At 55.5% G+C, this 24,559-nt stretch overlaps 1 protein-coding gene across 1 annotated transcript in view; it reads right to left on the bottom strand.

Moving 5' to 3' along the window:
* The window catches only part of TNRC18 (trinucleotide repeat containing 18), an 83,461-nt gene extending 59,481 nt beyond the window's left edge, over positions 1–23,980 (bottom strand). Inside the window, exons 1-4 of the mRNA XM_044915288.1 lie at positions 23,733–23,980; positions 3,098–3,253; positions 904–1,029; positions 8–501 (exon numbers count right to left, since the gene is read on the bottom strand). Of these exons, the coding sequence (XP_044771223.1) occupies positions 8–501; positions 904–1,029; positions 3,098–3,253; positions 23,733–23,919 (963 nt within the window). The 5' untranslated portion in view covers positions 23,920–23,980. The remainder of the gene's footprint in view (positions 1–7; positions 502–903; positions 1,030–3,097; positions 3,254–23,732) is intronic.
* Positions 23,981–24,559: the final 579 nt, after the last annotated feature.

The following is a 24,559-nucleotide window of genomic DNA, read 5'->3' as shown; positions in this document are numbered from 1 at the left end:
GCGGCGCGCTCTCGTCCTGGCGCGCCGCCTCCTTGGCCACCAGCGCGGGGAGCCCGGCGTCGCCCGCGCCGTTGCAGAGGCTCAGCGCCGGCGGTGGCGGCGGCGGCGGCGGCGGCGGCGGCGGGTTCTTGCCCTTGCACTCGGCGGCGGCGCCCGGCCCGCGCGGCGGCCCCAGTTCGGCCAGGAAGGGCGACAGGCGCTCGGCGAGGCGCGGGGGCCCGCGGTCCTGGCGGCCCTCCGCCCGCGCCTCCTGGGTCAGGTCCACCACGCCGCGCGGCCCCGCAGCCTCCTCGCGGGCCCTCGGGTCCTTCTTGCCGAACAGCGGGAGCGGCTCCCCGCCGCGGCCCGCCCGCTCCTTGGCTGGACCTTCCCGCGAAGAGCCTTTGGCCGGGGCGCTGGAGGAGTGGCCGCCCGGGGTCCTGGAGGAGGGCGCGTGAGAGTGCAGGGCGCCCGGAGCCCCCGGGGCGGGCAGGTAGAAGCCGTCTGGGGGAAAGAGAGAGTCTGGGCGTGAGCGCGTGCCCCCTCCACCCAGCCAGCCGGAAGCGGGGTCCCGGAGGGGCTCCCGGTAACCCCCAGGCCAACAAGGAGGGCAGACTCTGGAAACAGAGGGTACCGAATTCACAATCTCTCGCCCTGGCCATTGACTAACCTTCCTGAGCCTCAGTTTCGTCATCTGTGTAAAGGGTGGAGGCCAGGGTTGTTTTAAGGGCCTAAGAGGATCAGGCGGGAGCACAGCACAACTAGAAGGCACCAGAAGGCTAGGGGCGGGGCTTAGGGGCAGGGGTCTCAGAGAACAGAGCTAGGTGCTGCCTGGAATACTGGGTAGTGGTGGGGGGCCCCAGACAAACCCCTCAGAAGTTACCCCCCAAGCCCAGTCTCCCCGCTCCTGCCCCCTCATCATACCTTTCTGGGTATCGAAAATGCTGGGCTGGCCCAGCTGGCTGAGGAGGGGGCTCCCGCTGCTGGGGGGCTCCAGGTGGTTCAGGTGGAGGTAGGATGGGTACAGCCCGCTGGGCAGATGGGAGAAGCCTGGAAGAGAGAAGAGAAAAACTGAACTGTCCCACCGCATGGACCCCCACGAGGAACTTCCTTCCATCCCTTTTTCTTGAGAATAAAATATTTTAGCTGTCAGCCCCCTGGTTCAGGGAGCCCTGAGATTTGCGGCCAGCCACCCAGGGCAGGCCTGCCCCCACCCCCTCCAGACCTGGCACTTCAGGCCTCCCTCCAGGCCCAGGCAGCCCCCAGGGGCTTGGGCTCTCAAGTCCCCCAGAAGGAGGATCAGAATGGATCCAACGAGGCAGGGCACCGTGAGGACAGCTTAACCACAGGCCAAACGCTGCGCACTGCTTTGCCTTTGCTATTCTCATTTAAACTTCAACAAAACAAAAGCCTGTTGAGGCAGATACTCTTAACATCGTCGCTTTATAGGTGAGAAAACAGAGGCTCAGGGAGGACCACTGGCCGAAAGTCGCACAGCAGAGGAGCCTGACTCTGAATGGAAGTCACTGGAATGTTAACCTCAGCCCAACACAGACCCGGTGGAGCAGTTTACTGTTAATGAGTCCCTTGTCTGCTGTGTGAGCCCGAGCAGGTCACTCACCTGCTCTGAGTATCAGCGCACCCAGCATCTGCAGCTGCCAGGTGTCCCAGGCCAGGAAGGAATGCCTCCTGGTGAGGATCCTCCTGGTCTCTCCCCACCCGTGCTGCCCGCAATCAGGGTTTCATGGGACAGAGAAGACGGGAGGGTAGCCACAGGGAAAGAAATGAGACTCCTCTGAGGGCCCATGGGGAATTTGGGCCCAAAGAGCCGCAGAGCAGGGCCCAGAGAGGCAGGCGGGCTGGCGAGCAGGCAGGTGTGGGGGAAGGTCCTCCCGGACCACGGGCCTGTCGGAGGTCCTTGAGACACAGGTCCCACGCCCCCAGTGGCTCCCTCTGAGGCCAGGGATCCAGGGCCTGTCCCTGGCCACACAGGACCCATGCTCCTGCCACAGCACCACCTGACAAAGGCGTTAACAGCAATCACCGAGTAACCAAGACCACCTGATGCACATGATCTCTTTCAGCCCTGGAAACATCGCATGGGATCCCCGTGCTTTCTCGTCTGGAAGAGAGCTAGCAGTCCCCCTCTCACAGCTGGTCATGGGGACACGCTGAGTCCAGCTGTGCAGCGCGTGCACGGGTTTGTAACCGTTCCTACATGACTGGTGTTTGCAGCACGGGAGAGAAAGGAGTCAGGGCAGAGGCACAAGCTGGTGGCACGGAGACACCAGGCAGCGTCTGTTCTTCAGGCCTCTCCAGCCCCGCCCTGGCTGGCTAAAGTGGGAGGTTCAAATGGGACCCCAGCCCCAAAGGACTGCCCACCATCCCGGGCCTAGAGAGGCAGGTCCACCCCCTCCATGGGAGGTACACATGATGACGGGTACTTGGAGAGACTCGGGCACAGAGGAGGACGTGGGCAGACAGTGAGCCATGAAAAGCCCAGGAAAGCCCTCAGCCTGCAGTGGGTGCTCCCAGGACCCAGCATCCAAAGGCCACCAGAGGCGGGGAAGGAGCTCAGGGTCCCCCAGGCCTATCTCTTCACTGACAGAGGGAAAAGTGAGGCTCCAGGGAGGTCCAGGATTTGCAAGGCTCCCAGACGCCCACATTTACGAGCACCACTGAAGAACTGCCAAGGAGAGCCCTATGGCCCTGGTCCCATTGCTCCAACAGTGATTATGGAGGGCCCCCAGGGAGACAGCGGTGAGCAGAACAAACTAAGCCCTGCCCTCAGAGCTCACTCTGGCAAGAAAATAATCTGTCTTCACAAGTGAGAGGCGGCCGGGGGGAGGGGGGTCAGCTGAGCCCTAAAGGACGAACAGTGGGTTAAGTTAGGAGCTGCAGCAGAGGGAACCGACTTGTGCAAAGGCCCTGTGGCAGTGACCAGAGGAAGCACTGAGCATTTGAGAAACACCAGGGAGGCTGAACGACCAGGGCTTGCCCCCCAGCTCCAACCACCGCAGGAGAGATGACCAGAGGTGGAAGGGAGTGGGCAGGATGGAGAGGTGCCAGGGACAGTGGCCCACAGCCCTCAGCCCCGCCCACCTGGCACACTCCTTACCTTCATGGGCATGAGCGGCCCACAGCTGCACCATAGGCAGGTTGCTGGGGGTAGGGGAGCGGAAGGAGAGGTCAGAGGGCAGGGGCACGGGGCTCCCATGGGACGAGGCTGAGGGCCCCATCCCGCTGGCCACAAAGCTGCCCAAGAAGGCCTCGCCTGCAGAGAGAAGGGGGGGGCTGTCAGGCACCCACCAGGCCCCCACTGCCCGGCCCAATACCCCACGCTCCCCACGTCTCCCCCCACTTCTTGGAGCTGACACTGGCAGGAACACCAAAGAAACCTTTCCGCCCCACCCCAGACCCTCGGGCTCAGGACAGGCCTGTCACCTCAACCAGACCCAGTACTTGAAAAACCTGCAAGTGCAGCCCCCAGAGGAACAGCCAAAAGGAAGCCCACCACCATCGAAGGCCCTCACCTTCAGGGCACCCAGCGCTCGGCAGGAGGGGACGGTCCCCCCAACCTGATGAAAGCTGAGGCACAGTTGGGGGCAGGGACCTCCTGAGGCCACAGAGCGAGGAGGTGGGGGGCTCAGGGTCTAAACCCCTGCTCGTGCTCTGAGCGCCTGGATCAGGGAGGATCCCACGAGTCAGAGAATGACCTCCTTGAGGACCCCACAGCAGCCCTGCTGAGTTCTGAGGAGTCGTCCTCAGCCAGCCTCAGCAAGCCTGGTGCGGAAGGAACCATGCGCCCATTTAAGGCATGAGGAAGCTGATGCTGGGGGCTGGGAAGTGACTGCTCCCACAGCCAGTGAGCCACGACCGGGAATACACACCCAGCAAACATCCCAGGGCTACAGCGAATTGGCGAGAGCACAAGAAGGAGAGCCCTGGGCCTCCCACCCGAGGTCCCTCAGATGGGGGGTGCGGTGGCCAGCCACTGCCGGGGAGAACAATGTGCTGGGGGCCTGGGTGGAAAGACCTACCCCTGCCACGCCCCACTTGGCCAGGCCCACACCAGGAGGGACGCTTCCTCACTGTGGCCACCCAGGGGCTCTGGCCCTCAAGATCCATACACCCCACCCTTTAGGGGAAGATCCCAGCAGGCCTCCAGGTCACGGGCTAGAGGGAGGCCTGTGATATTTGGGCAGGGGACCTCCCTTCCCTGGCCTCAGTTTGCTCATCTGCAAGATGGTAATACTTAAGAACTGTAGCAAAGAGGGAAGCATGAATTGAACGAGAATAACAACACGGCAGCAGCCCACAGTCTGTGGGGATTCCGAACCCTCCCCCAACGCCCCCAGGAGGAGGGGCAGAGGCCTGCACACAGAGCTGAGCATGAGGGTCACCAAGCACCCAGCAGGAGCCCGCTCTAGCCAGCGGGAGCTAAGGGCTTCTCCGTGTGCCCCCTCGGGCTACCGTCTCCACATCCCCGTGAAGCGGGTACTGTCTGCAGTGACCCAGAGAAGTGACTCCGGGGGGCCCAGCCCACAGGGGGCTCACAGAGCCCCGTCCTACCTCTGGGTCCCCAACAGCCCGGTATGCAGGTCTGTGTACAACAGGTGCTCACTCACTACCTCCCGGGGGCACCCGATGCCAGAATGTCCACCCACTCCCTTTGGGGTGCACACGGGGAAACCAAGGCTGCAAGGGGCAGGGCCTCCGCCTTGGTCCTCCGGAGTGGAGACTACAGCAGGCAGGAGGGGGACACCTTCTGGCCACATGCGCCATCACCAGCACCCCGCGTCTGGGGAGCCCCCCACGCTCCAGCCCAGCCTCACCCAGCCCCCTCACCAGACTCCAGAGCCAAGCCTTCGGGACCCAGGGCCATGGTGGCCGGTCAGTACACCCATGTGGCCCCAGCCTGGGTGGCAGGGCCTCTGGGCCCCGCTAGGCCCCAGGCTTCCTCCTTGGCACGCAGGCGGGTAGAAGGCTCCGGAAGCCGGCAGCCAGAGGTTTGCGCAAGGGCTTACATCAGCCACCAGCTCTTCCTGCCCCGGGCCGCACGGAAGCCGGGTGGCCCAGGCCTGCCCCTGCCCAGGCTTGTGAAACCCGCCCAGCAGCACCCAAGGCCTGGTGGGGCGTTGGTGCCCGGATGCCACCAACGGCTCCCGCCCGCCACAGGGGCTCAACGGTGCACAAACTCCCTTCCCCGGGTCCGGCCGGGATGCTGGTGCCCCGGAAAGACCGCAGGGCCAGCGTGCGCCGCTCCCAGACCGCAGGTTCGCAACTCTGTGCAACAGGCACGCCAGCCCCACGTCAGACCAGGCCCCAGGTCTCCCTGAGGACCCCTCCCGGCTCGCTTCCACCTTCGGTGGGGCCCTCCCGGCCACTGCATCCAAGCCTCCACCAGTGGCACTTGGTAATGTCAATCCCTCCGTCAGCCTCACTTCCTGCCACATCAGTGCCCAGGACCTGCCTGGGCACACAGCAGGTGTCAACTTTTGGACGGAGACGCGAGCATTGTTTCTAATCCCCTCAGGGCCAAGGCAGATAGACACACGTCAGGATTAGGAGAGAGTGTAGGTACAGCCCCTGACCCCTGAGGACACCGCGCGCCATCCCAGGCCATGCGGCCTGGGCTCCCTGGGGTGGGGGACAGGCCCCGCGCCACCAGGGTCTCCAGGAGGCTTTGTGAAGCCCCGCCCCCACCCCAGCAAACCTGGTGCTCTTCTCAAAGTCTAGCTCCACAGCCCTGCTGCTCCTCACACCCACCCCTGGGGACCCACTGGACTCTCCCTAGACTTGGCTGGAAATCCTCCAGCACAGCCTGAGGGGGGAGGGGTCTCGCTCCCTCCCACCTCCGCTGAGCGCCAGGCCTGCCCCCACCCTGGTCCCAGGCTGCCCCCTGGTGGCTAGAGGTGCCACCTGCTCTGGACGCCTGGGACGCTAACACCAGCGACCCACAACGCACAAATGACCATCCTTCCGAAGAGTAACGGCGAACACTCCCCCAACACGGACAGGCGCCCGCCATCACACGTGCTTAAACTGCTTCACTGCCACACATGTCATTTATGGAATCTTCTTGTCGGCCTGACGACACCCGACAATCTCAGGTCACAGGGCGCTGGGCCGGGAGCAGAGCTGGACCCTGGAGCCCAGCAGTCGGGGCGGCCACGGGAGGGCCACCAGGGCACCCGCCAGAGTGTTCCCGCAAGTGCCCCGTTCACAACAGGTAACTGGCCCCATAACCAACAGTGTCGGACGCACGCTCCATGTCTGCGTGGACCCTGCAACAGCCACTGGCCACTTGTGGCCGGCCGCAGAACACTTAAGTGTGGCTGGTGAGGAAACACATCTTTAATTTTATTAAATTTTAATTAATTTAGACTTCCTTTAGCCACAGTCCGCGAAGGCTCCTCCCTGCCAGAAACCGGAGAGGGGGCAGGGATGGGGCCTCTGACTCCCCAGTCCCTCCACCATGGGAAGGGAGGTGACAGAGGGGTCCCCAGGGACGACAGGAAGACCAACCCCAGCTCCAGCGCCCACTTGCTCTGTGACTTTGGGCACGTTTCTGAATTTCCCCAGGCCGCGTGAAGTGGATCACAGAGTAAAAGGTGATTTGTGAAATGCTTCTGTGAAGTGCCAGGCAATGCTGGGCTAACGTTTTTACTCCAGTTACAGGGACAAACCCTGGGGCTCAGAGAAGCAGAGCGACTGCTCAAGGTCAGGGTCTGAGAGGGACCGCTTCCTCTACCCAAATTCCATCTGCCCTTCTTTAAAATCAAATTTTATTTTTATTTTTATTTTTTTTTTAGATTTTATTTATTTATTTGACAGAGAGAGAGACAGCGAGAGAGGGAACACAAGCAGGGGGAGTGGGAGAGGGAGAAGCAGGCTTCCCGCCGAGCAGGGAACGCGATGCGGGGCTCGATCCCAGGACCCTGGGATCATGACCTGAGCCGAAGGCAGACGCTTAACGACTGAGCCACCCAGGCGCCCCTATTTTTATTATTATTTTTTAAAGTTTTACTTTCTATTTACTTACTCATTTGAGAGAGAGAGAGCACAAGCAGTTGGGAGAGGGAGAGAGACTCTGAAGCCGACTCTGCACTGAGCACAGAGCCAGACACGGGGCTCGATCCACCGACCGTGAGGACCATGACCTGAGCCGAAACCAAGAGTCGGATGCTTCACTGACTGAGCCACCCAGGCGCCCCTAAAATCAAATTTTAATTTAGAAACCAGACAGGTGGTGATTGCCCATGACAAAGGCACTGTTTAGTACTCTATCATACACTTTCAAATGGCCAATTGCCCACAGTATGAATTTCACCTTGAACTGAAAAAGAAACCACAGGTAAGCTCTGCTCTCCCCTCCGATGCCACACCGCAGTGTCCCCCACCGGGCCACGCTGGCCGGTAGACCGGCCTCCCCGCCCTGGACGCCCCAATGCCCAGAGCGAGGCAGGCACCAGGGGCAGAGCGGTCACACATCCTGGCTCAACCTCCCACAGCCCTGGGAGCGCGGGAACCTTGTACCCTCATTTTACAGACTGAGAAACTGAGGCTCAGAGGTTGTTGCCTGGGGGACCAGGCGATGCCTGGGAGCGCGGGAACCTTGTACCCTCATTTTACAGACTGAGAAACTGAGGCTCAGAGGTTGTTGCCTGGGGGACCAGGCGATGCTTAGGCAATGTGACAAGCACACTGCCACCCCAAGCCCTCAGCTTGGGAATCCCACCATGGTGGGCCCTTAGCTCTAGCCAGCCACGGAGGGAGGGAAAGTGAGGGAAGCCACCCCCTACGAGGCACTCAGAAAGTGGTCTTCTCCCTCTCTGGTGCCCAGTGCCCCAGGAGAGGGCAAGGGCGCCCCGGGGTGGGAGCGGGGGCAAGAAAGGAGGCCCAGAGGCCCAGCTACAGGACAATGGGCCCCCTCCACTGCCTGGGAGCATCAGCAGCAGGGAGCTGGGCAAGGTGACCCTAGCACCCTGTGCCCCTTCCTGCCCTCCCCAGACTGAGACCCACCAACAGCCCAGCCCCTCCCACCCCACATACTGCCAGCCATGGACAAGAACCTCGGGAACACAGCAGGGAGCCAGGAGTTTGGGGGTGCTGGCCAGCCCGCTTTCAGCTATCGCCACCCCCCTCTCTGACACCTGGAACACAGGAAGGGTTTCAGGAGTTGGCGGCCTCCAAGGCTGGCCAAGGTCACGAGAAGGCAGAACTCGAATCCAGACAAGGTCCGTCATGCCGTCTGTCCATCCATCTGGCCATCCCTCCCTCCCTCAACGCTTATGTAGGGCTACTGTGTGCTAGGGGCTGGGGAATGAAGCCCATCCAGACGCATTTTGTAAGGGGCTGCGCTATCCCCATCTGCTGGCAGACACCCCCCAGAGTAACAGTGAGGCCACCTCTTCTGGCGGGGGGCATCTTGCCTCTTAACAGATGGAGTCCCTGGGGACCCTTCTAGAAGCTAACCATGTAATGGGTACCTGAAGTCCTCACTGGTGGGAGCAGGGACGGGTACTTGGTGAGATCAGGGTGGGTACAAAGGTTTAGTAAACAGTGAGGGACTTTATCACTGCAAATGGGCTGGGCTGGAACACAGAACAGCACAGCCCTGCAGGCTGCACCCCAGGGCCTTTGCACCTCAGCCTGGAATCCATTCCTCCCTCCAGATATGGCAAGTTGTCTGTAAACTCCCATCTCTTACACCTCAAGTAACACTTGAAGAGTACAGCCTGGCCTAACCCTAACCGTGCTGTTCTATTTATTTATTTTGTTAACCACGCTATTTCAGATTGTAACCCACCCCACCCCACCCACCCTTTCTTGAATTATTTTTCTCCATAGTGCTTATCGCCATTTCTCATACCAAATACACATTAGTTCCTTCTTTATTGTAGCTCCTTGTTTATTGTCCCCCTCCACCCACTGAAACAGGAGTCGGCAAGCTTTTTCTTGAAAGGGCCAGATAATAAGTCATTTGCGCACTGTGGGCCTATTCTGCGGGCTGCAGGGAAAGCAGCCTCGGACACCACCTCAACTACTGGGCTTTGTTCCAATAAAACTTTATTTACAAAAACAGGAGGGGCGCCTGGGACCACCTCAACTATGGGGCTTTGTTCCATTAAAACTTTATTTACAGAAACAGGAGGTGGGGCACCTGGGTGGCTCAGTTGGCTGAGCAGCTGACTCCTTGATTTCAGCCTAGGTCATGACCTCAGTGTGGTGAGATCAAGCCCCAGGTCAGGTCTGCCTCAGCACAGAGTCCGCTTGAGATTCTTTCCCTCCCTCTGCCCCTCCCCGCCGCTAACACTCTAAATAAAATAAAATAAATAAATAATAAATAAATAAGATCTTTAAGGGAGAAAACAAACAGCAGGTGGACCTAATTTGGCCAGTTTTGTAGGCCCCTGAGTTACAATTTGGGTTTAAGTGACCCCTATACTGCACACAGTAGGTGCTCAATTAGTATTTATCGATAGGAGGGCTGGGCAAGGTCATGATCAGCTAGGGCTGAGGGAAGGAGAACGGGGCGGGGGGGGGGGGTCTTTCCTGGGACCAGACTTCACAGCCAGCATAAGGCTTGCTAAAGGCTTCAAGGCTTTGCTTCATTCTGTCTCCCCACCCCCGTCAACCATGGCAGGGGGTGTGGGGGGGTTCTTAACCCTTTTGCAGATGAGGCATTGAGGCTGACTCCAAAATCTACACTCTTCCACTCAGCCACACCACCCAGACACTAGACCCTATTTTCCTATTTTCACTCCCCAAGGCCCCTCCCCCTAACCACAACAGAACAAATACATTGTCCCTTCCTACTTAAAAGGTTCTGGCCTCGGAAAGGGGCGGCATCCTTTACCGTGTCACCAAAGGCTATCAGAGCATCTCATCAGCATGATCAAATCAGGGTTATCACCCAGAAAAGAGCTCATTCCAGCCCAGAGCACCGACATGTGACTCAGGCGTTTCTATGACAGCAGCTGAAAATAGTGTGAGGACCCTCCGGATAAAATGACCTTCAGACTCCCACTGATCCCGAGACGCAGGGACTTCTGTAATATCTAAGCCAGAGAGTGGGTTAAAGCCTTCGCTGTATAAAGAGTCTTATCATTCAGTAAGAATCCCAAGCAAATCACCAACGACAGTAAATGGCTGAATCCAGTGAAAAATTTGTCGTTAGGATTACAAAGAAGTATTAAAACGGGATGATGTCATTTTCATCTGTCGAATGAGTACATTTGGGGTTTGGCTGTGGGGAGGGCGGGGGCGAGGTGGGAAGCAGCCCAGGGAGGGTGAGCAGAGGGCCAACCCATTCCCAGCTTTTGAAAAAGCAAATCAGCAGAAGAACTCTTCAGCCCGGAAAAGGCACAGACCCGCTTTTGGGGGTCCCTCCCAAGGAAATCACCAGATGTACTTACTAGGATGCTCACTGCGGCCAAATTGATGGAGAGATTCAAAGCACTCCAATCCAAATCCCCACAGCACTGTGTGTGTGTGCACGCACACATACAAATGGAAAGCAGAGTCTCGGAGAGGTCTGTGCACACCCATATTCCCAGTGGCAGTCTCCGCAAGAGCCAAAAGGTGGGAGCCACCCAAGGATCCACTGGATAAACAGAATGTGGTCCATCCATACAACGGGGTATGATTCAGCCTTAAAAAGAAAGGCAGCTCTGACATGAGCTCCGATACGGATGAATCTTGAGGACATTACGCTAAGTGAAATAAGCCAGACACAGAAAGACAAAAACCAAGACAAAAGTAGGATGCCTCTTTTATGAAGCCCCTGGAGCAGCCAAGTTCATAGAGACAGAAAGTGGAAGGGCAGGTGCCAGGGGCTGGGGGAGGCGCGTGGGGAGTTATTGTTTAATGGGACAGGGTTTACAATTTGGGATGATGGAAACATCCTGGAGATGGACGGGGGGGACACAGCAGTGTGATTATGTACTTAATACCACAGAACTGGACACCTAAACACGTAAAAATGGTAAATTTGTACGCACTTCACCAGTTAAAAAAGAATAGAAACACAAAGGGTTAGGGCGCCTGGGTGGCTCAGTCGTTAAGCGTCTGCCTTCGGCTCAGGTCATGATCCCAGGGTCCTGGGATCGAGTCCCGCATCGGGCTCCCTGCTCAGTGGGGAGCCTGCTTCTCCCTCAGCTGCTCCCCCTGCTTGTGCATGCTCGCTCTGACAAATGAATAAAATCTTAAAAAATAATACAATCTTTTAAAAGAGGGGTGCCTGGGTGGCTCAGTCAGTTAAGCATCTGACTCTTGATTTTGGTTCAGGTCATTGTCTCAGGGTCGAGGGATTGGGCCCTGTGTTGGGCTCCACATTCAGAACAGAGTCTGCTTGAGATTCTCTCTCTCCCTCTCCTTCTGCCCCTCCACCCTGCTTGCTCTCGTCTTATCATCTAAAGATAAAAAAAAAATAAGAAACGTCTATTCATCACAGGACACCATTAAGAGAAAGAAAAGGTGAGCCACCACATGGAAATAGATCTGTGCATCATGTCACCAAGGAAGGATTTGTATCCAGAATATATAAAGAACTCCTGCAAATCAATAAGAGAAAGACAACAAAATGTAGAAATGGGCACCAGGAGGGTGGCAAATACATCAAAATGGCCAGTAAAATGACTACCAGCCTTTTTTGGTTTTTTTTTAGTTTTTTATTATTATTATTATTATTTAGTAATCCCTACACCCAACATGGGGCTCGAACCCACAATCCCGACATTAAGAGTCACATGCTCCCGGCACCCCAGTACTCAGCCTCTCAAACTAGGGAGCAAATGTGAATCAAAACTACTACACGCCCACCAGAGGGGCTAACGTCAACAAGGAAAGAGGGACAATATTAAATATTAATACCCGTCTGGAGGAGGCATAAATTAGTACAGCCACTCTGGAGAACAGTTTGGCAGAATGTGCAAACCGTCCTGACCCAGCCGTGCCCTCATGGGTATGCACCCAAGGGCGAGGCCTAGAAACGCACAGAGCCAGTCCAAATTTAAGAGTCTAACCACCAGTAATAGTCAAAATCCGAAAACAACCATCAACAGCTGGATAAACACATTGTGACATGTCATACAATGAACACCCCCAGCAAGAAGCAAGACAACTCCCCGGACCAGGGCCACGGGAAGTCTCACAGCAAAACACACAAAAGACAATACACTGCACGCTTCCTCGTACTGCACATGAAGTGTGTGGGCAGACAGCTCAAATCTCTGGGGGTTGGATGGGGTCCCCTGGGGATAGGGAGGGGCCGGTGACCCAGGATTATGCGGGGGGGGGGGGGGAAGGTTGTGAAAAAAATAATAGAGCTGTACATCCATGATCTGTGCTCCTTTCTCTGTGGATCTTAAACCCCCGATAACAAATATCCGCAGAAGAAAGGTCAATGCGGGTGGAGAGCCCCATCTGAACCCTAACACAGTAAATATCACATTCCGAGTAATTTTTATGAACTCTCACACTGACAAAATCTGTACAAACTGAAGCAAGTAAATAAATTAAAATGAGCCAGGAAAGGAAAAAAGAAAGAGAAAGAAAAATTCCTACCAAGGACATAGCTCTCCTCAACCCCTGGCTTTCCAGCAGAGAGCTCAGGCCTCGCTTCTAGAGCCCTTCTCTTCCCAGCTGTGTGGCCTTGAGGAGGTAACACAACCTCTCTGTGCCTTACTTGCCTCTACAGTAAAATTAAGGCATTGAGAAAGAAAAGAAGCCGTGACTGCAGGGCTCCCCCATGCTGGACGTAGGTAAGCAAGGCTGAGGGACAGAGCTCCAGGCTGGGGTTTGGGCTGGGGGCTTACCCTGCATGTTCTTGGTACTGTGGCTGGGCCACTGCCACTGACCCCAGGCTCCCATCAGCGTGACAGGCAGCTGTGAGTCCTGAGCTGCAGAGGTTCCCCCCAACCAAGCAGAGGCCTGGGAGCTGCAGGAGCCACCAGGCCAGATCAACCGGCTCCAGCCTGGCCTTGCCAGGAGGGGAGGAGTCCAGCTGGACCCGCCCCAGCCTCCCCTCCCCAGCCCGCCTCCCCTCCAGCTCCTGATACTACTGAGCTTTGGTCCTCCAGCTCTCTCAGCCAGGGCTACCAGGCCTCCCTCCCCTCCTTCTGGGAGCCAACCCTGACCCCCTCCCCCTCAAGGGGGTCAGATCCCAACAGGCATCCTTTAGCTCCCTGCCACCACAGAAGGCCAATCCGGCTTTAACTCCAGGCCCACTTCCAGCCCCGAATAAGGGACCCCTGTGGCCTGGGACTTTGCCTGGCCCCAACCAGAAGCCCAGCCCACAAAGTAGGTACTCAAGTCTAAATACAGGGAATCCCGAAGCAGCCCAGGGGGGTCAAGGCCTCAGCTGGGCCAGTGATATGCAAATGCCTCCACCCCAGCCTGGCCCCAGGGCTCCAGACATTCTGCCTTCTATAGCAATTACAGAGGACCTCCCCATTGATTTTCTCCTCCCCCTCACGGAGGGCCTTCTAGAACTGCTGGGCCAAAAGCTAGGAAACCTGGAAATGAATGACAGGGACCAAGGAATGCGGCCACCCCTCCCAGAGGTGGGGGCGCCAGGGGAAGGAGAGTGGGCTGGATCCCAGAAGTGGGGACAACTCAGACCTGTCATGACAAACCCTTTCCCATATGCCAGAACCTCACGAAAATGACAGCCATGTGGTTTACAATGGAGAGGAAACAAAACGAGACAGGAATGGAAAGGAGACAACCTCACAACATTTTGGAAGTGGGGAAATGGGGACCAGAGAGGTACACCTTGGCAGGGTGGGAAGCTAGGGAAATTGCAACCTAAACCTGGGCAGGGACGTTATCAAGAAACAAGCAATTCCTGGGGCCCCTGGGTGGCTCAGTCAGTTGAGCGTCTGACTCTTGATTTGCGCTCAGGTCATGATCTCAGGGTCATGAGATGGAGCCACGCTCAGGCTCTGTGCTGGGCGTGGAGCTGGCTCAAGATTCTCCATCTCTCTCCCTCTGCCCCTCCCCCGCTCACCCACAAGAGCTTTCTCTCTCTAAAACAAATAAATAAAAATCTTTAAAAAAAAGAAAAGGAGGAGGGGCAACTGGGTCGCTCCTTCAGTTAAGCATCTGCCTTCCACTCAGGCTCAGGCTCAGGTCATGGTCTTGGGGTCCTGGGATCAAACCCTGCGTCGGGCTCTCTGCTTAGCAGGGAGTCTGCTTCTCCCTCTCACTCTCCCTCTATGCTCGCTCTCTCTCAAATAAATAATTTTTTAAAAAAAAATTATAAAAAAGGGGCACCTGGGTGGCTCAGTTGTTAAGTGTCTGCCTTTAACTCAGGTCATGGTCCCAGGGTCCTGGGATCGAGCCCCACAGTGGGCTCCCTGCTTGGCGGGAAGCTTGCTTCTCCCTCTCCCACCCCCCTGCCTGTGTTCCCTCTCTAGCTGTCTCTCTGTCAAATAAATAAATAAAATCTTTAAAACAAAAAATAAAAATTATTAAAAAAAAAAATGGAGGAATACCCAGATTTTAAGAAGGAGCTCCTAGAAATTAAAAATATTAAGGTTAGAAGACAGTTAAGAACATCTCCTAGAAAGCAGAAGAAACAAAGACAGATAGAAAATAGAAAAGTGTGGGACGCCTGGGTGGCTCAGTCGGTTAAGCGTCTGCCTTCGGCTCAGGTCATGATCCCAGGGTCCTGGGATCGAGTCCCGCATCGGGCTTCCTGCTCCGCAGGGAGTCTGCTTCTCCCTCTGACCCTCCCCCCTCTCATGTGCTCTCTCCCTCATTCTCTCTGTCAAATAAATAAATAAAATCTTTAAAAAAAAAAAAAAAGAAAATAGAAAAGTGTGGGGCGCCTGGGTAGCTCAGTCTTTAAGAGTCTGCCTTCGGCTCAGGTCATGATCTCAGGGTCCTGGGATCGAGCCCCACACCGGGGCTCCCTGCTCGACTGGAAGCCTGCTTCTCCCTCTCCCACTCCCCCTGCTTGTGTTCCTGCTCTTGCTATCTCTGTCAAATAAATAAACAAAATCTTTAAAAAAAAAAAAAAGAAAATAGAAAAGTATAAGGAAAGTAGGAGATCAGTCTAGGAGATCCAATATCTAACGAATAGGAGTCCTAGAGAGAATGGCAAACGTGGTGGGAAGAAAATTACAAAATACTAATAGAATTAATATCAATTCCAAAAAATTACCAAAAAAAATTCATCGTGAAGGACCTCAGTTTCCAGATTAATATGGCCTATGGAGCACCAAACACAGCAAATGCAAAGAACCCACAATGAGGCACATCCATGCACAATTTCAGAACAACCATGATGAAAAGAAGAGTTAACAGTATTACTGTCTACCAGGCTTACTTTGTGCCAAAGTTCTGGGCTTTATGTACATAAGCTCATTTAGTCTTCATAGAAAAGGTAGGCACTATTCCTCATTTCACAAAAAACACAACTAAAGCATGTCTAAGACCACATGGTCAGTAAGCGGTAAAGCATGACTTTTAGTAGTTCTAAAAGATTTTAAGCATTTGGAAAAGAATTTTTTTTAAAAAGGCTCACAAACGAAGGTCGAGAATCAAAATAGCATCACACTCCAGTAACACTGGAATTTTAAAAGGTGATGTTGCAATTCCTTCAAATATTAGGAGGAAAGTATTTCCAAAATGCCAGTCAAGTATGAAGGTAGAATTAAAGGCATTCTCAGGCATACGAGGTCTCCAAAAAACATGCCATCCATAGATTCTTTCACAGAAAGCCACCGTAGGATGTGCTCCTACCAAAACAAGGAAGTAAGGCAGAAAAAAAGGAAGGAAGGGAGTCAGGAAACAGGAGGTCGAACACAGAGGAGAGTAAAGGGAGTATGAAGGATAATGGCTCGACAACAGGCCCAAGCACCAAGCAAACCAGACTAGAACAGGAAGATGGAAAACTCTAGGAAGGAAATCTCCAAGAAAATAAGCAGCTCATACAGATCTGACCAAATGCAAAGTGTTCTAAGAGATTGGAAGACAGAGATTCTATGAAATCCCAGCAATTTTTTTTTAATAAGTTTTTTTTTTTTTAAGATTTTATTTATTTTTTAGAGAGTGAGCGAGAGAGAAACAGCATGAGAGGGGAGAGGGTCAGAGGGAGAAGCAGGCTCCCCGCTGAGCGGAGAGCCCGATGTGGGACTCGATCCCAGGACCCTGGGATCATGACCTGAGCCGAAGGCAGACGCTTAACCATCTGAGCCACCCAGGCGCCCCCCAGCAATTTTTTTTTGAAGGCAATTAATAACTCCAGGAAATAAAAAAGTGAATTTTATTATACTACTTGGCTCAAATGTGGACAATATTTACAAAGTCAAAGCCATAATGATAAACCTGGTTTGTTCGGTTTTTTTGTTGTTTTTGTTTTTGTTTTTAAAGATTTATTTATTTGACAGAGCAGCGAGAGAGGGAACACAAGTAGGGGGAGTGAGAGAGGAAGAAGCAGGCTTCCTGCGGAGCAGAGAGCCTGATGTGGGACTCGATCCCAGGACCCTGGGATCATGACCTGAGCCAAAGGCAGACGCTTAACTGACTGAGCCACCCAGGTGTCCTAAACCTGGTTTAAACACAACTGTACTTCACATATATTGGGAGGATAGGGAAAATAAACATGGTGGGGCGGTGGGGGGGAGGGGGGGCGTGATATAACAATAATAGTAAACATTTACTAAGTGCTTATCATATCCCAGATATTTTTCTAAATGTTTTTCACGTTATTCACTATTTAACCCTCACAACAATCTCATGAAGTAGATACTATTATTTTCCCTAATTTTACAGATGAGAAAACCAAGGTTCAGAGAAGTAAAGAAACTTGCCCACGGTCTCACAATAACAAATGGGAGAGTCAGGACTCAAGACTCAGACAGTCCATGCCAAATCTTCATCCTCCACACAAGTCAACGGAGAAAAATAACCAGCAACTTAAACAGGTTATTACACAGAAATACGGATGAAAAGGCCACAAGAAATAGCCAAAAGATTTAAATTAGGGAATCAAGAATAGGGAGACAGGAAGCAGGGGATGGCTGGTTTTCTTCATAATCCTTGCAACACCATTTGACTTTTTTTTTTTTTAAGATTTTATTTATTTATTTGAGAGAGAGAGCACATGAGAGGGGGGAGGGTCAGAGGGAGAAGCAGACCCCCCACTAAGCAAGGAGCCCAATATGGGCCTTGATCCCGGGACTCCAGGATCATGACCCAAGCCGAAGGCAGTCGCCTAACCAACTGAGCCACCCAGGCGCCCCACCATTTGACTTTTAAAATGATGTGGAGGGGCGCCTGGGTGGCTCAGTTGGTTAAGCGACTGCCTTCGGCTCGGGTCATGATCCTGGAGTCCCTGGATCGAGTCCCGCATAGGGCTCCCTGCTCAGCGGGGAGTCTGCTTCTCCCTCTGCCCCTCCCCCCTCTCGTGCTCTCTCTCATTCTCTCTCTCTCAAATAAATAAATAAAATCTTTAAAAATAAAAATAAATAAATAAATAAATAATTTTTAAAAAATGAAATGATGTGGAACTTTTACTCTTAAGGTTTATATTAAGCATAAAGCAGAACTGTACACTTTCAAGGGGGGATCTTTATAGTAGGAAGAGCATCCCTCAATAAAACTTAAAAAAATAAAAGAGGAAAAAAGTTGTAAAATGCACATACAATTAGATGCTAACACAGAACCACCAGAATGAATAGAAGCTAAAGAAACTGACAATATCATATAATGGCGAAGACACAGAGGCACCAGAATGCTCCCGCTAAGAATGAACAATGGTGCGACCACTGGAAGATTCACAACTGTTGAGGCTGAACCTACATACACCCTGTGACCAAGCAATCTGCTCCTACATACTATATCCGAAGAAGTGTGTATGTACTTGCACCAAAGAGCCATGTTCATAACCACAGTATCCAGAGCAGACACTGGCAACGTTGACAGGCACGGATAAACTGTGCTATTTTTATGTATAATACTCTACAACAACAAGAGATCAATTACTGTACACGCTGTAAGATGGACGAATCTCACACACAAAATGTTGAGAGCAACCAGAAATAAAAGAGGGCTTGCTCTATGATTCCATTTATAGAAAGTTCAAAAATAGGTAAAACGAATCTAAGGTAGCAAAAATAAGAATGATATTGGAGGTGGGGCAGACAGTCACTAGGAGGAAACGTGAGGGAGCCTTCTGGATTCTGGAAACACCCTGATCTTGAGCTGGTTGGTACTTACCATGGGTGTGTTCATTTTGTAAATACGCAGTGTTCTCAACGCTCAAGACTGAATAAATATGCAATGTTCTAAACACTCGCAATTGAAGCATTTTACACTATATCTGTTACACACACACACACAAAAAGAAAAATGAAATTAAATTGATGGGTTCAGGGGGGAACCCTTGAGTCTCAGGCCCCCAACAGGCCATATACACCATTCCAGAGGCCCCCGGAGAGGACTGGACTAGAACAAGAAATTAACTTGTTAGCTTGATGACTTGAGTCATCAGTTAATGATAACAGTAATTACAGCAATCACTTTTACTGTAACTTTTGCAGAGGGCCAGGCCTAAGCTACGCACCCAGCAGGCACTTGCTCATTCAAACAACGTCGCAACAGCCGAACGAATTCAGTACCACAAATGGCCCCATTTTATAGATGAGAAAATCAAGGCTTAGAGGATGATCGCGCACACCCAGGAAGTGAGGGAGCAGGATGGAAGACTCCAGCAATCTAACCTCAGCCCCTAGGCCAACCTGCCTCCAGATGAAACAGTTCCTTACCCGGAGACTGCAGAGTAGAATCTTCAGCTAGCTCGTGAAGGCCCAAACGTGCAAAATTGTGAGGGTGCGTGGAGAGGGTGTTTTGTTCACTTTCACCAACTCATGAAGGAACTTCGGATACAGAGGATGGGTGCATTTGTGGCCTGCAAAGGGGGCGTGGAGCCTTGAAGTCCTCCAGAGTCAGATGCCAGGCCTCTGTGGGCCACTGTAAGGACCCCGGCCCGGGGGGGCCAGGACTGACCGCTGGCCAGGACTCCCAGCAGCCCCTGGGGGAGGCCCAAGACCTGTCCGGACACCAGTTCCCATGGGTCCCCTTCCCAGCTGGGCTGGGAAGTCAAGGACAGGGGTGGTCACAGCGATGGGACTGGAGTCAGGGTGGAAGACAGGGCTCTGTGTGACGGGAAGGGAGCTAAGTCTGCTCCACGCCAGAACAAAAGCACCCCAAGCTGGTCACATCCAAATCAAGGATGTTCAAAATCACCGCCCTCTCCCCAAATCTGTTCCTGCACATTCCTCCAAATCCAGCTTTTGTCTTCCTTCTCTGCCCCGCCACGTGGGTCTTAGCAGCCCAACCTCTGCAAGGCCCCAAACCCTGGCTGTCTCCAGCCTCCCTCCCTGGTCACTAGCCCCTCCCGAACCGCCTCCCCACCACTATCTACCCAGACAGCCTCCAGCTGGCCGTCCAGACTAATTCTGTTAAATGCTTATTTTGAAATAATTTCAAACTTGGGAGAAAAGTTTGAAATAGCAGGATGACCTGCCCCATGACCTTCCCTAGGTCCAGCCGTTGTGAACACTCTCACTGTCGATGTCACTCCATGTCAGTGATTTATCGGTGTCTCCCATACATGCATAAATTACAGATAGTACTTTTTCTCTTCCCGAGCCATTCCTGAGAGTCAGTCGTGGCCATCGCGTCCCCTGTCCCTAAACATGCCAGCGTTCGTACTTCCGAAGAGCAAGGACATTCTCTTCCAGAAGCCCAGTACAGTTAACAACTTCCTGAAACCTGCTATTGATTTGATACTATCAGCTCATCTACAACCCATATTCCAATTTCATCAATTGCCCCGAGGACGTCCTTTGGAGCAATTTCTTCCCTGATCCAAGATCCAATCGCGGGCTGTACGTTGCCTTTTGCTGTCACATTTTTTTCTGCCTTTTAATCAGGAACAGTTCTTGGCCTTCCTTTGTCTTGTATGCCACGGACACTTTTTTTTTTTAAGAGTCCAGGCCAGCTCCGTAAAATGTCCCTCACTTCAAATCACTCCCTCGGTTTAAAACCCTCAACTGCCTTCTCATTCCGCAGCGTGAAATTCCAAGACCTCATTACTGGCCTTCGGGGACCTGCAGGGTCCCCCTCCTCTCCTCCCCCTGGCTCCCGTCACTACCTCACCACCCTGCTCCTAGAGCCCCTCACTCCTGGGAGCCCCTCACTCCAGCCCAAACAGACCCTGGGCGTTCTCTTTCCTTCACAGCCTGTATCTCTTATTTAAAATGATTTCCTTCGCTGATCTGTGTGCTTACTGCCGGCCCCCACACTAGGACGGGAGCTCCAGTGAGGGCAAAGATTTTTGTCTGGTCATTGTCGGATTCCCAGAGCCAGAGTAGTGCCTGGCACGCAGGGGGAACTTGGAACTGGTTTGCTGAGTAAATGAACAAGAAAGGAAGCGCGTGGATTGACAGCCAAAGAACCCGCAGGCAGGCTCAGAGATCCAGGGGGCCGGGGGAGGCCCCTCCGGAGTCCAGAGCCTCCCCCAGGCCTCTGCTGTGCCTCGGGCTAGAGGAGGAAGCACCCAGCAAATCTCCTTTATCTCTGGATCGCATTACTCCACCAGCCAGTCCCACTGATTAATCTCTTTAAATCAATCCCAGTAGGCCGGCGGGCTGGATTCCAGAGAGAGAGCTGATGGACCCTGGAGAAGGCCCGTGGCCCCCTATTGTCCACTGGCCGGTCCAAAGTAGGGGGCCTCTCCGTCCGGATCCTTGGGTTCCACCCCTATTCATGTATCTTCCAGGGCCCAGCCAGCCGCAGGAGTGGGGGCAGGGAGAATAAACATCCAAGTACAAAATCCTGCTAATAGGTCTTTAATTGCAGCCTGAGGAGGACCTGAGTCCAGGCCTCCCAACCCCAAAGCGGAGAGGCAAGCCTACCAGGTGCTTGTCACTTACTTGTCCATTTCACCGACTCCTGTGAACATTTAAGGGCTCACACCAGAACAACGCTCAAGGTTACTGGGAAAGTAATGGCCAACCAAACCCCATTTACTCTTTTATTTACCTCCTCCTCTGCACAGCAAAGAGCGAACCCCTCAGCCTAGACCCATGATGCAGGAAGGCATCTTCTGGACACCCTCCCTCACCACAACCCCTGTCAACACCTGGCTGGATGTGGTCCCAGCCCAGTCCCAGTCAGGGTCCCCCTCCAGCCGGGAGCTCTCCCAGAGTCTCCCGGAGGGCCAACTCCCTCTGCCTAGGAGGGCTGGATTCACAGGCACTCCCACCCACTCTGCCCAGCCAACTGGAAGGGGTCCAGAGGTAACCTGGCCTCTCACTGTCCGGGCTTCCCAGAACAAAAACAAACAAAGATAGGGCTGATAAGGCTGGCCAGACCTAAGTTGCTGACTGCCAAGTAGGAGAAGCGCCTGAAAGAGAAAATTTAGCACCTGCACCCAGCAAAGAAAGAGGGGGAGGGGTGCTGGGTTGAGGAATTTGTAATCCACCCCGCCCAAGCAGTGAATGGAAAGCAGCTCCCTACCTCCTGGCTAATGGGATTAGCGCAGGGCTGGGCTCTGGGCGTTGGCCTAGGGTCCAGGGTCTCCCAGCGGCCACTCAAGGTCGGGGTAGCAAGGGGCAGCGCCAGCCCCCTCCTGCCCTTCCTTCCTGCGCATCCCAGAGCCTGCCTGCTACTTCCTCCATGACCTCGGCTGCCAAGCACGCAGAAGTCAGACAGCTCCTAAGGCAGGAGGCCCAGACGACAGGCCTCTGCAGCCACCTCCAGCTGGACTTCCTCCTCCTGCCTGCTCTTCACCTCTCTTGCCTCAGCCTCCCCGTCTACCTAATGGGTGTTAGGCGGTCTGCCCACTACAGCTAAATTCAGCCGGGCCCTGGCTCGCTGCAGGCAGGCGGAGGCACCCCTTCATAGGGGCTGTTTTTACTACTGCTCATTAGGGCACCTGGCCTCTGTCAGACAGGAACCAGACTACAGATGGGGCGCCCCCTCCCAGGCTGGGGGGAGGCAGAAGGCCAGCGAAAGCCCTGCCAGCCAGGAAGACCCAGGCTCTGACTCCCAGGCCAAAGAACTCTGTCCTCCACCCTGGCTTGGTCGGAGTGACCAGATGAGCTCAAAAGATACGCAAACACAAAAATTACCGTGGCCTCTGGGGGCGCGCAAAAGGGGATGGCTCAAGCGGCCTTCTGTACCCCAGGGCTGCCCCCGACCCCTCCTCTAGAATCCCGGCACCCCTCCCTCGCCCACAGCGCACCATTTGAGAGAAAACCGTAGCCCTGGTCACGGTCCCCTGGGCGGAATGTGCCCACAGCTCCTGGGGGGACTCACGCACGCCCCGAGGCCAAGACCCAGTCCTCGCAGCCCCCGCGGGCAGGGACGTCTGCGCTCGCTGCCCCGCGTGTGCCCCTCCCCTGCCCGGCGCTTCACAAAAGCCCTTTGTCCCGCCGAGCCCCGGGACTCCGGTTCCTGAAAAGTTCCATGAAAAAAATTAAAGAGAGAGGCAAAACCAGGCGAGCAGGGCCTCGCTCGAGAGGGCAGGAGCGGTGGGACAGGGCCAGGGAGGCCGGAGGTGTCCTTCCCAAGGCCGAGGGGCATGTCGGCGGCTCCCTGAGAAATCGCAAGAGTCCCAGACTACACTCTGGATTTGGGAGAGGTGGATTTTTTTTTTTTTTTTTTCTTTAAGTGAAGCGTAGGACGCCAGGCAAAGAAGCTGGAGGCGGCCGGGGAAGAGGGACGGGCTGTCCTTCGGCGGCAGGTCTGGAGGTCCCCTGTCTCCCTTCCCACCCTGCCCGACTGGAGCGACCGCGGCCCGCCCAGGACAAGCTTCTCCCGCCCGGGTGCCGTCCCTAGCGAGCCTGAGCGGCCCCTCTCGGGAAACGGCAGAAGCCTCCGGGCCCTCTCTTGGCCACCTCCTCTCGTGGTTCCATGTCAGACCCAGGGTTTTCCCTCCTCCGGTCAGGGCCGGCCAGATCCGCTCCCACGCCGCTTCCTTCCCCTAGCTCTGGGGTGGCGGCCGCCCAGCCTCTGCGCCCCACCGCGCCGCGCGCCCGCCTGCCCGCCCGCCTGCCGGAGAACACGGGGTTCCTGGGGCCGGGACTGCTGCGCTCCTGCCGGGGTGTGCGTCCTGGGACAGCCGCTCTCCTCCCGCGGGCCGAGGGGGACCCCGGGGGACTCCGCCCGCGAGCCAGAGACCAAGCTCTCCGTCCTCCCCACAGCCCCAGGCGCTGGGGCTGCCCGGAGACCCCGCGCGGTGCGAGTGGAGAAGCTAGCAACGGAACCGGGGCCCACGGGCGCCGGGCAAGGGCGTTTGCCAAGAAAAGGTTTCGAGCTCGGGGAACGGACGTCTCAAAGAGTGTGGAGCTGGCTTATTCTTTTCTTGCCCAGATTTTTGAAAACCCCAGCCTGGGCTGGAGCCGCAGGGGCCCTGGGGTTGGAATCGCCCATGTGGCTCCGATTTCAGCAGACGCGTGTGCTCTGGGAAGGCACCCCGCGCACCGGGGAAAGCAGCCGAGCCGCGCACCCTCTCCGCAGGATCCTCGGGACTGGCCTCTGTCCCGGGCCCGAGGGTCTCCCCGCCCTGGGAGCTGAGCCTGCCCGCACTACCGTGGACCCGCCGAGTGCAAGGGAGGTGCCGCGTCCCTGCCGAGAACGCCCAGGAACAGGCCGAGTAGTGTTTCCCCCGGCCTCCCTCCTCAGGATCCCGGGGGGACCGGAGGGGGGCGGCCACGGCGCAGGGCACTTACCCGGGTGCGGGTGGAGATTGAGGCCGGCCATGTACTTCCCGGGCGGCAGCGGGCCGGGCAAGCCAGAAGCGGGCAGGCGTCCGGCCGCAGCGGTGCCCACGCGGTGGCTGTCCATAGCCAGGCCGGACAGCAGCGGCGGCGGGGGGCCGTGCACGGACCGCGGGGGCCCGAAGTCTCGGCCATCCATCCTCCGCGGGAGTGCCGCAGCCAGCCCCCCACCCGGCCCGCGGGCCTCGCTCAGTGGGACCTAAAAGTTCGGCCTCCGCGTAGTCCCAGAGTCCTCGGGCGGCGGGGGCTCCGCGGCGTGCATGGCGGCGGCGGCCAGCGGGGCTTGCGCTCGGCTGCGGGCCCGCGGCCCGGGGCGCACAGGCGGCCGGCGGTGGGGCCCCTCCGGGCGGCCAGGCGGAGCTGCGCGAGGCGGCGCACACGGCGTCTTGGCGGGGAGAGGAGACGGGCCGCGGAAGAAACAGGAGGGGGAGGGAGGAAAAAAGGAGGGGGGGAAAAAAACAAAGTTTCAGAAAGTCGTCTTGCCGTTCGGGGTTGGGGACTGCGTATCGGGTGGCCAGAAATGAAATCGGGGGTAACCCGTTTTCCATAGAAAGTAAAAATCCATGTTCCTTCCTGCGGCGGCTTCAGGCTCCCGGGGACCCGGCTCGGCAAGTGGCCGGTGGAGCGCTGCGCCCCAGCCCAGACTGGCTCGGCGGCTTACGGGTACTCCCGAAACTGGGGAAGGCCCCTCAGCCGCGCCCGGGCTGCATAAATACAAAACCTCCCAAGTGGGATTGATTCCTGGGCGTCACATGCTCCGGGGTTTCAAACCGTGAAAC

This window comes from Neomonachus schauinslandi, chromosome 5, assembly GCF_002201575.2.
Source record: "Neomonachus schauinslandi chromosome 5, ASM220157v2, whole genome shotgun sequence".
Taxonomy (NCBI): Eukaryota; Metazoa; Chordata; class Mammalia; order Carnivora; family Phocidae; genus Neomonachus; species Neomonachus schauinslandi.
Note: the sequence above shows the minus strand (reverse complement) of the source record. Positions and strands in the feature narration are given on the sequence as shown.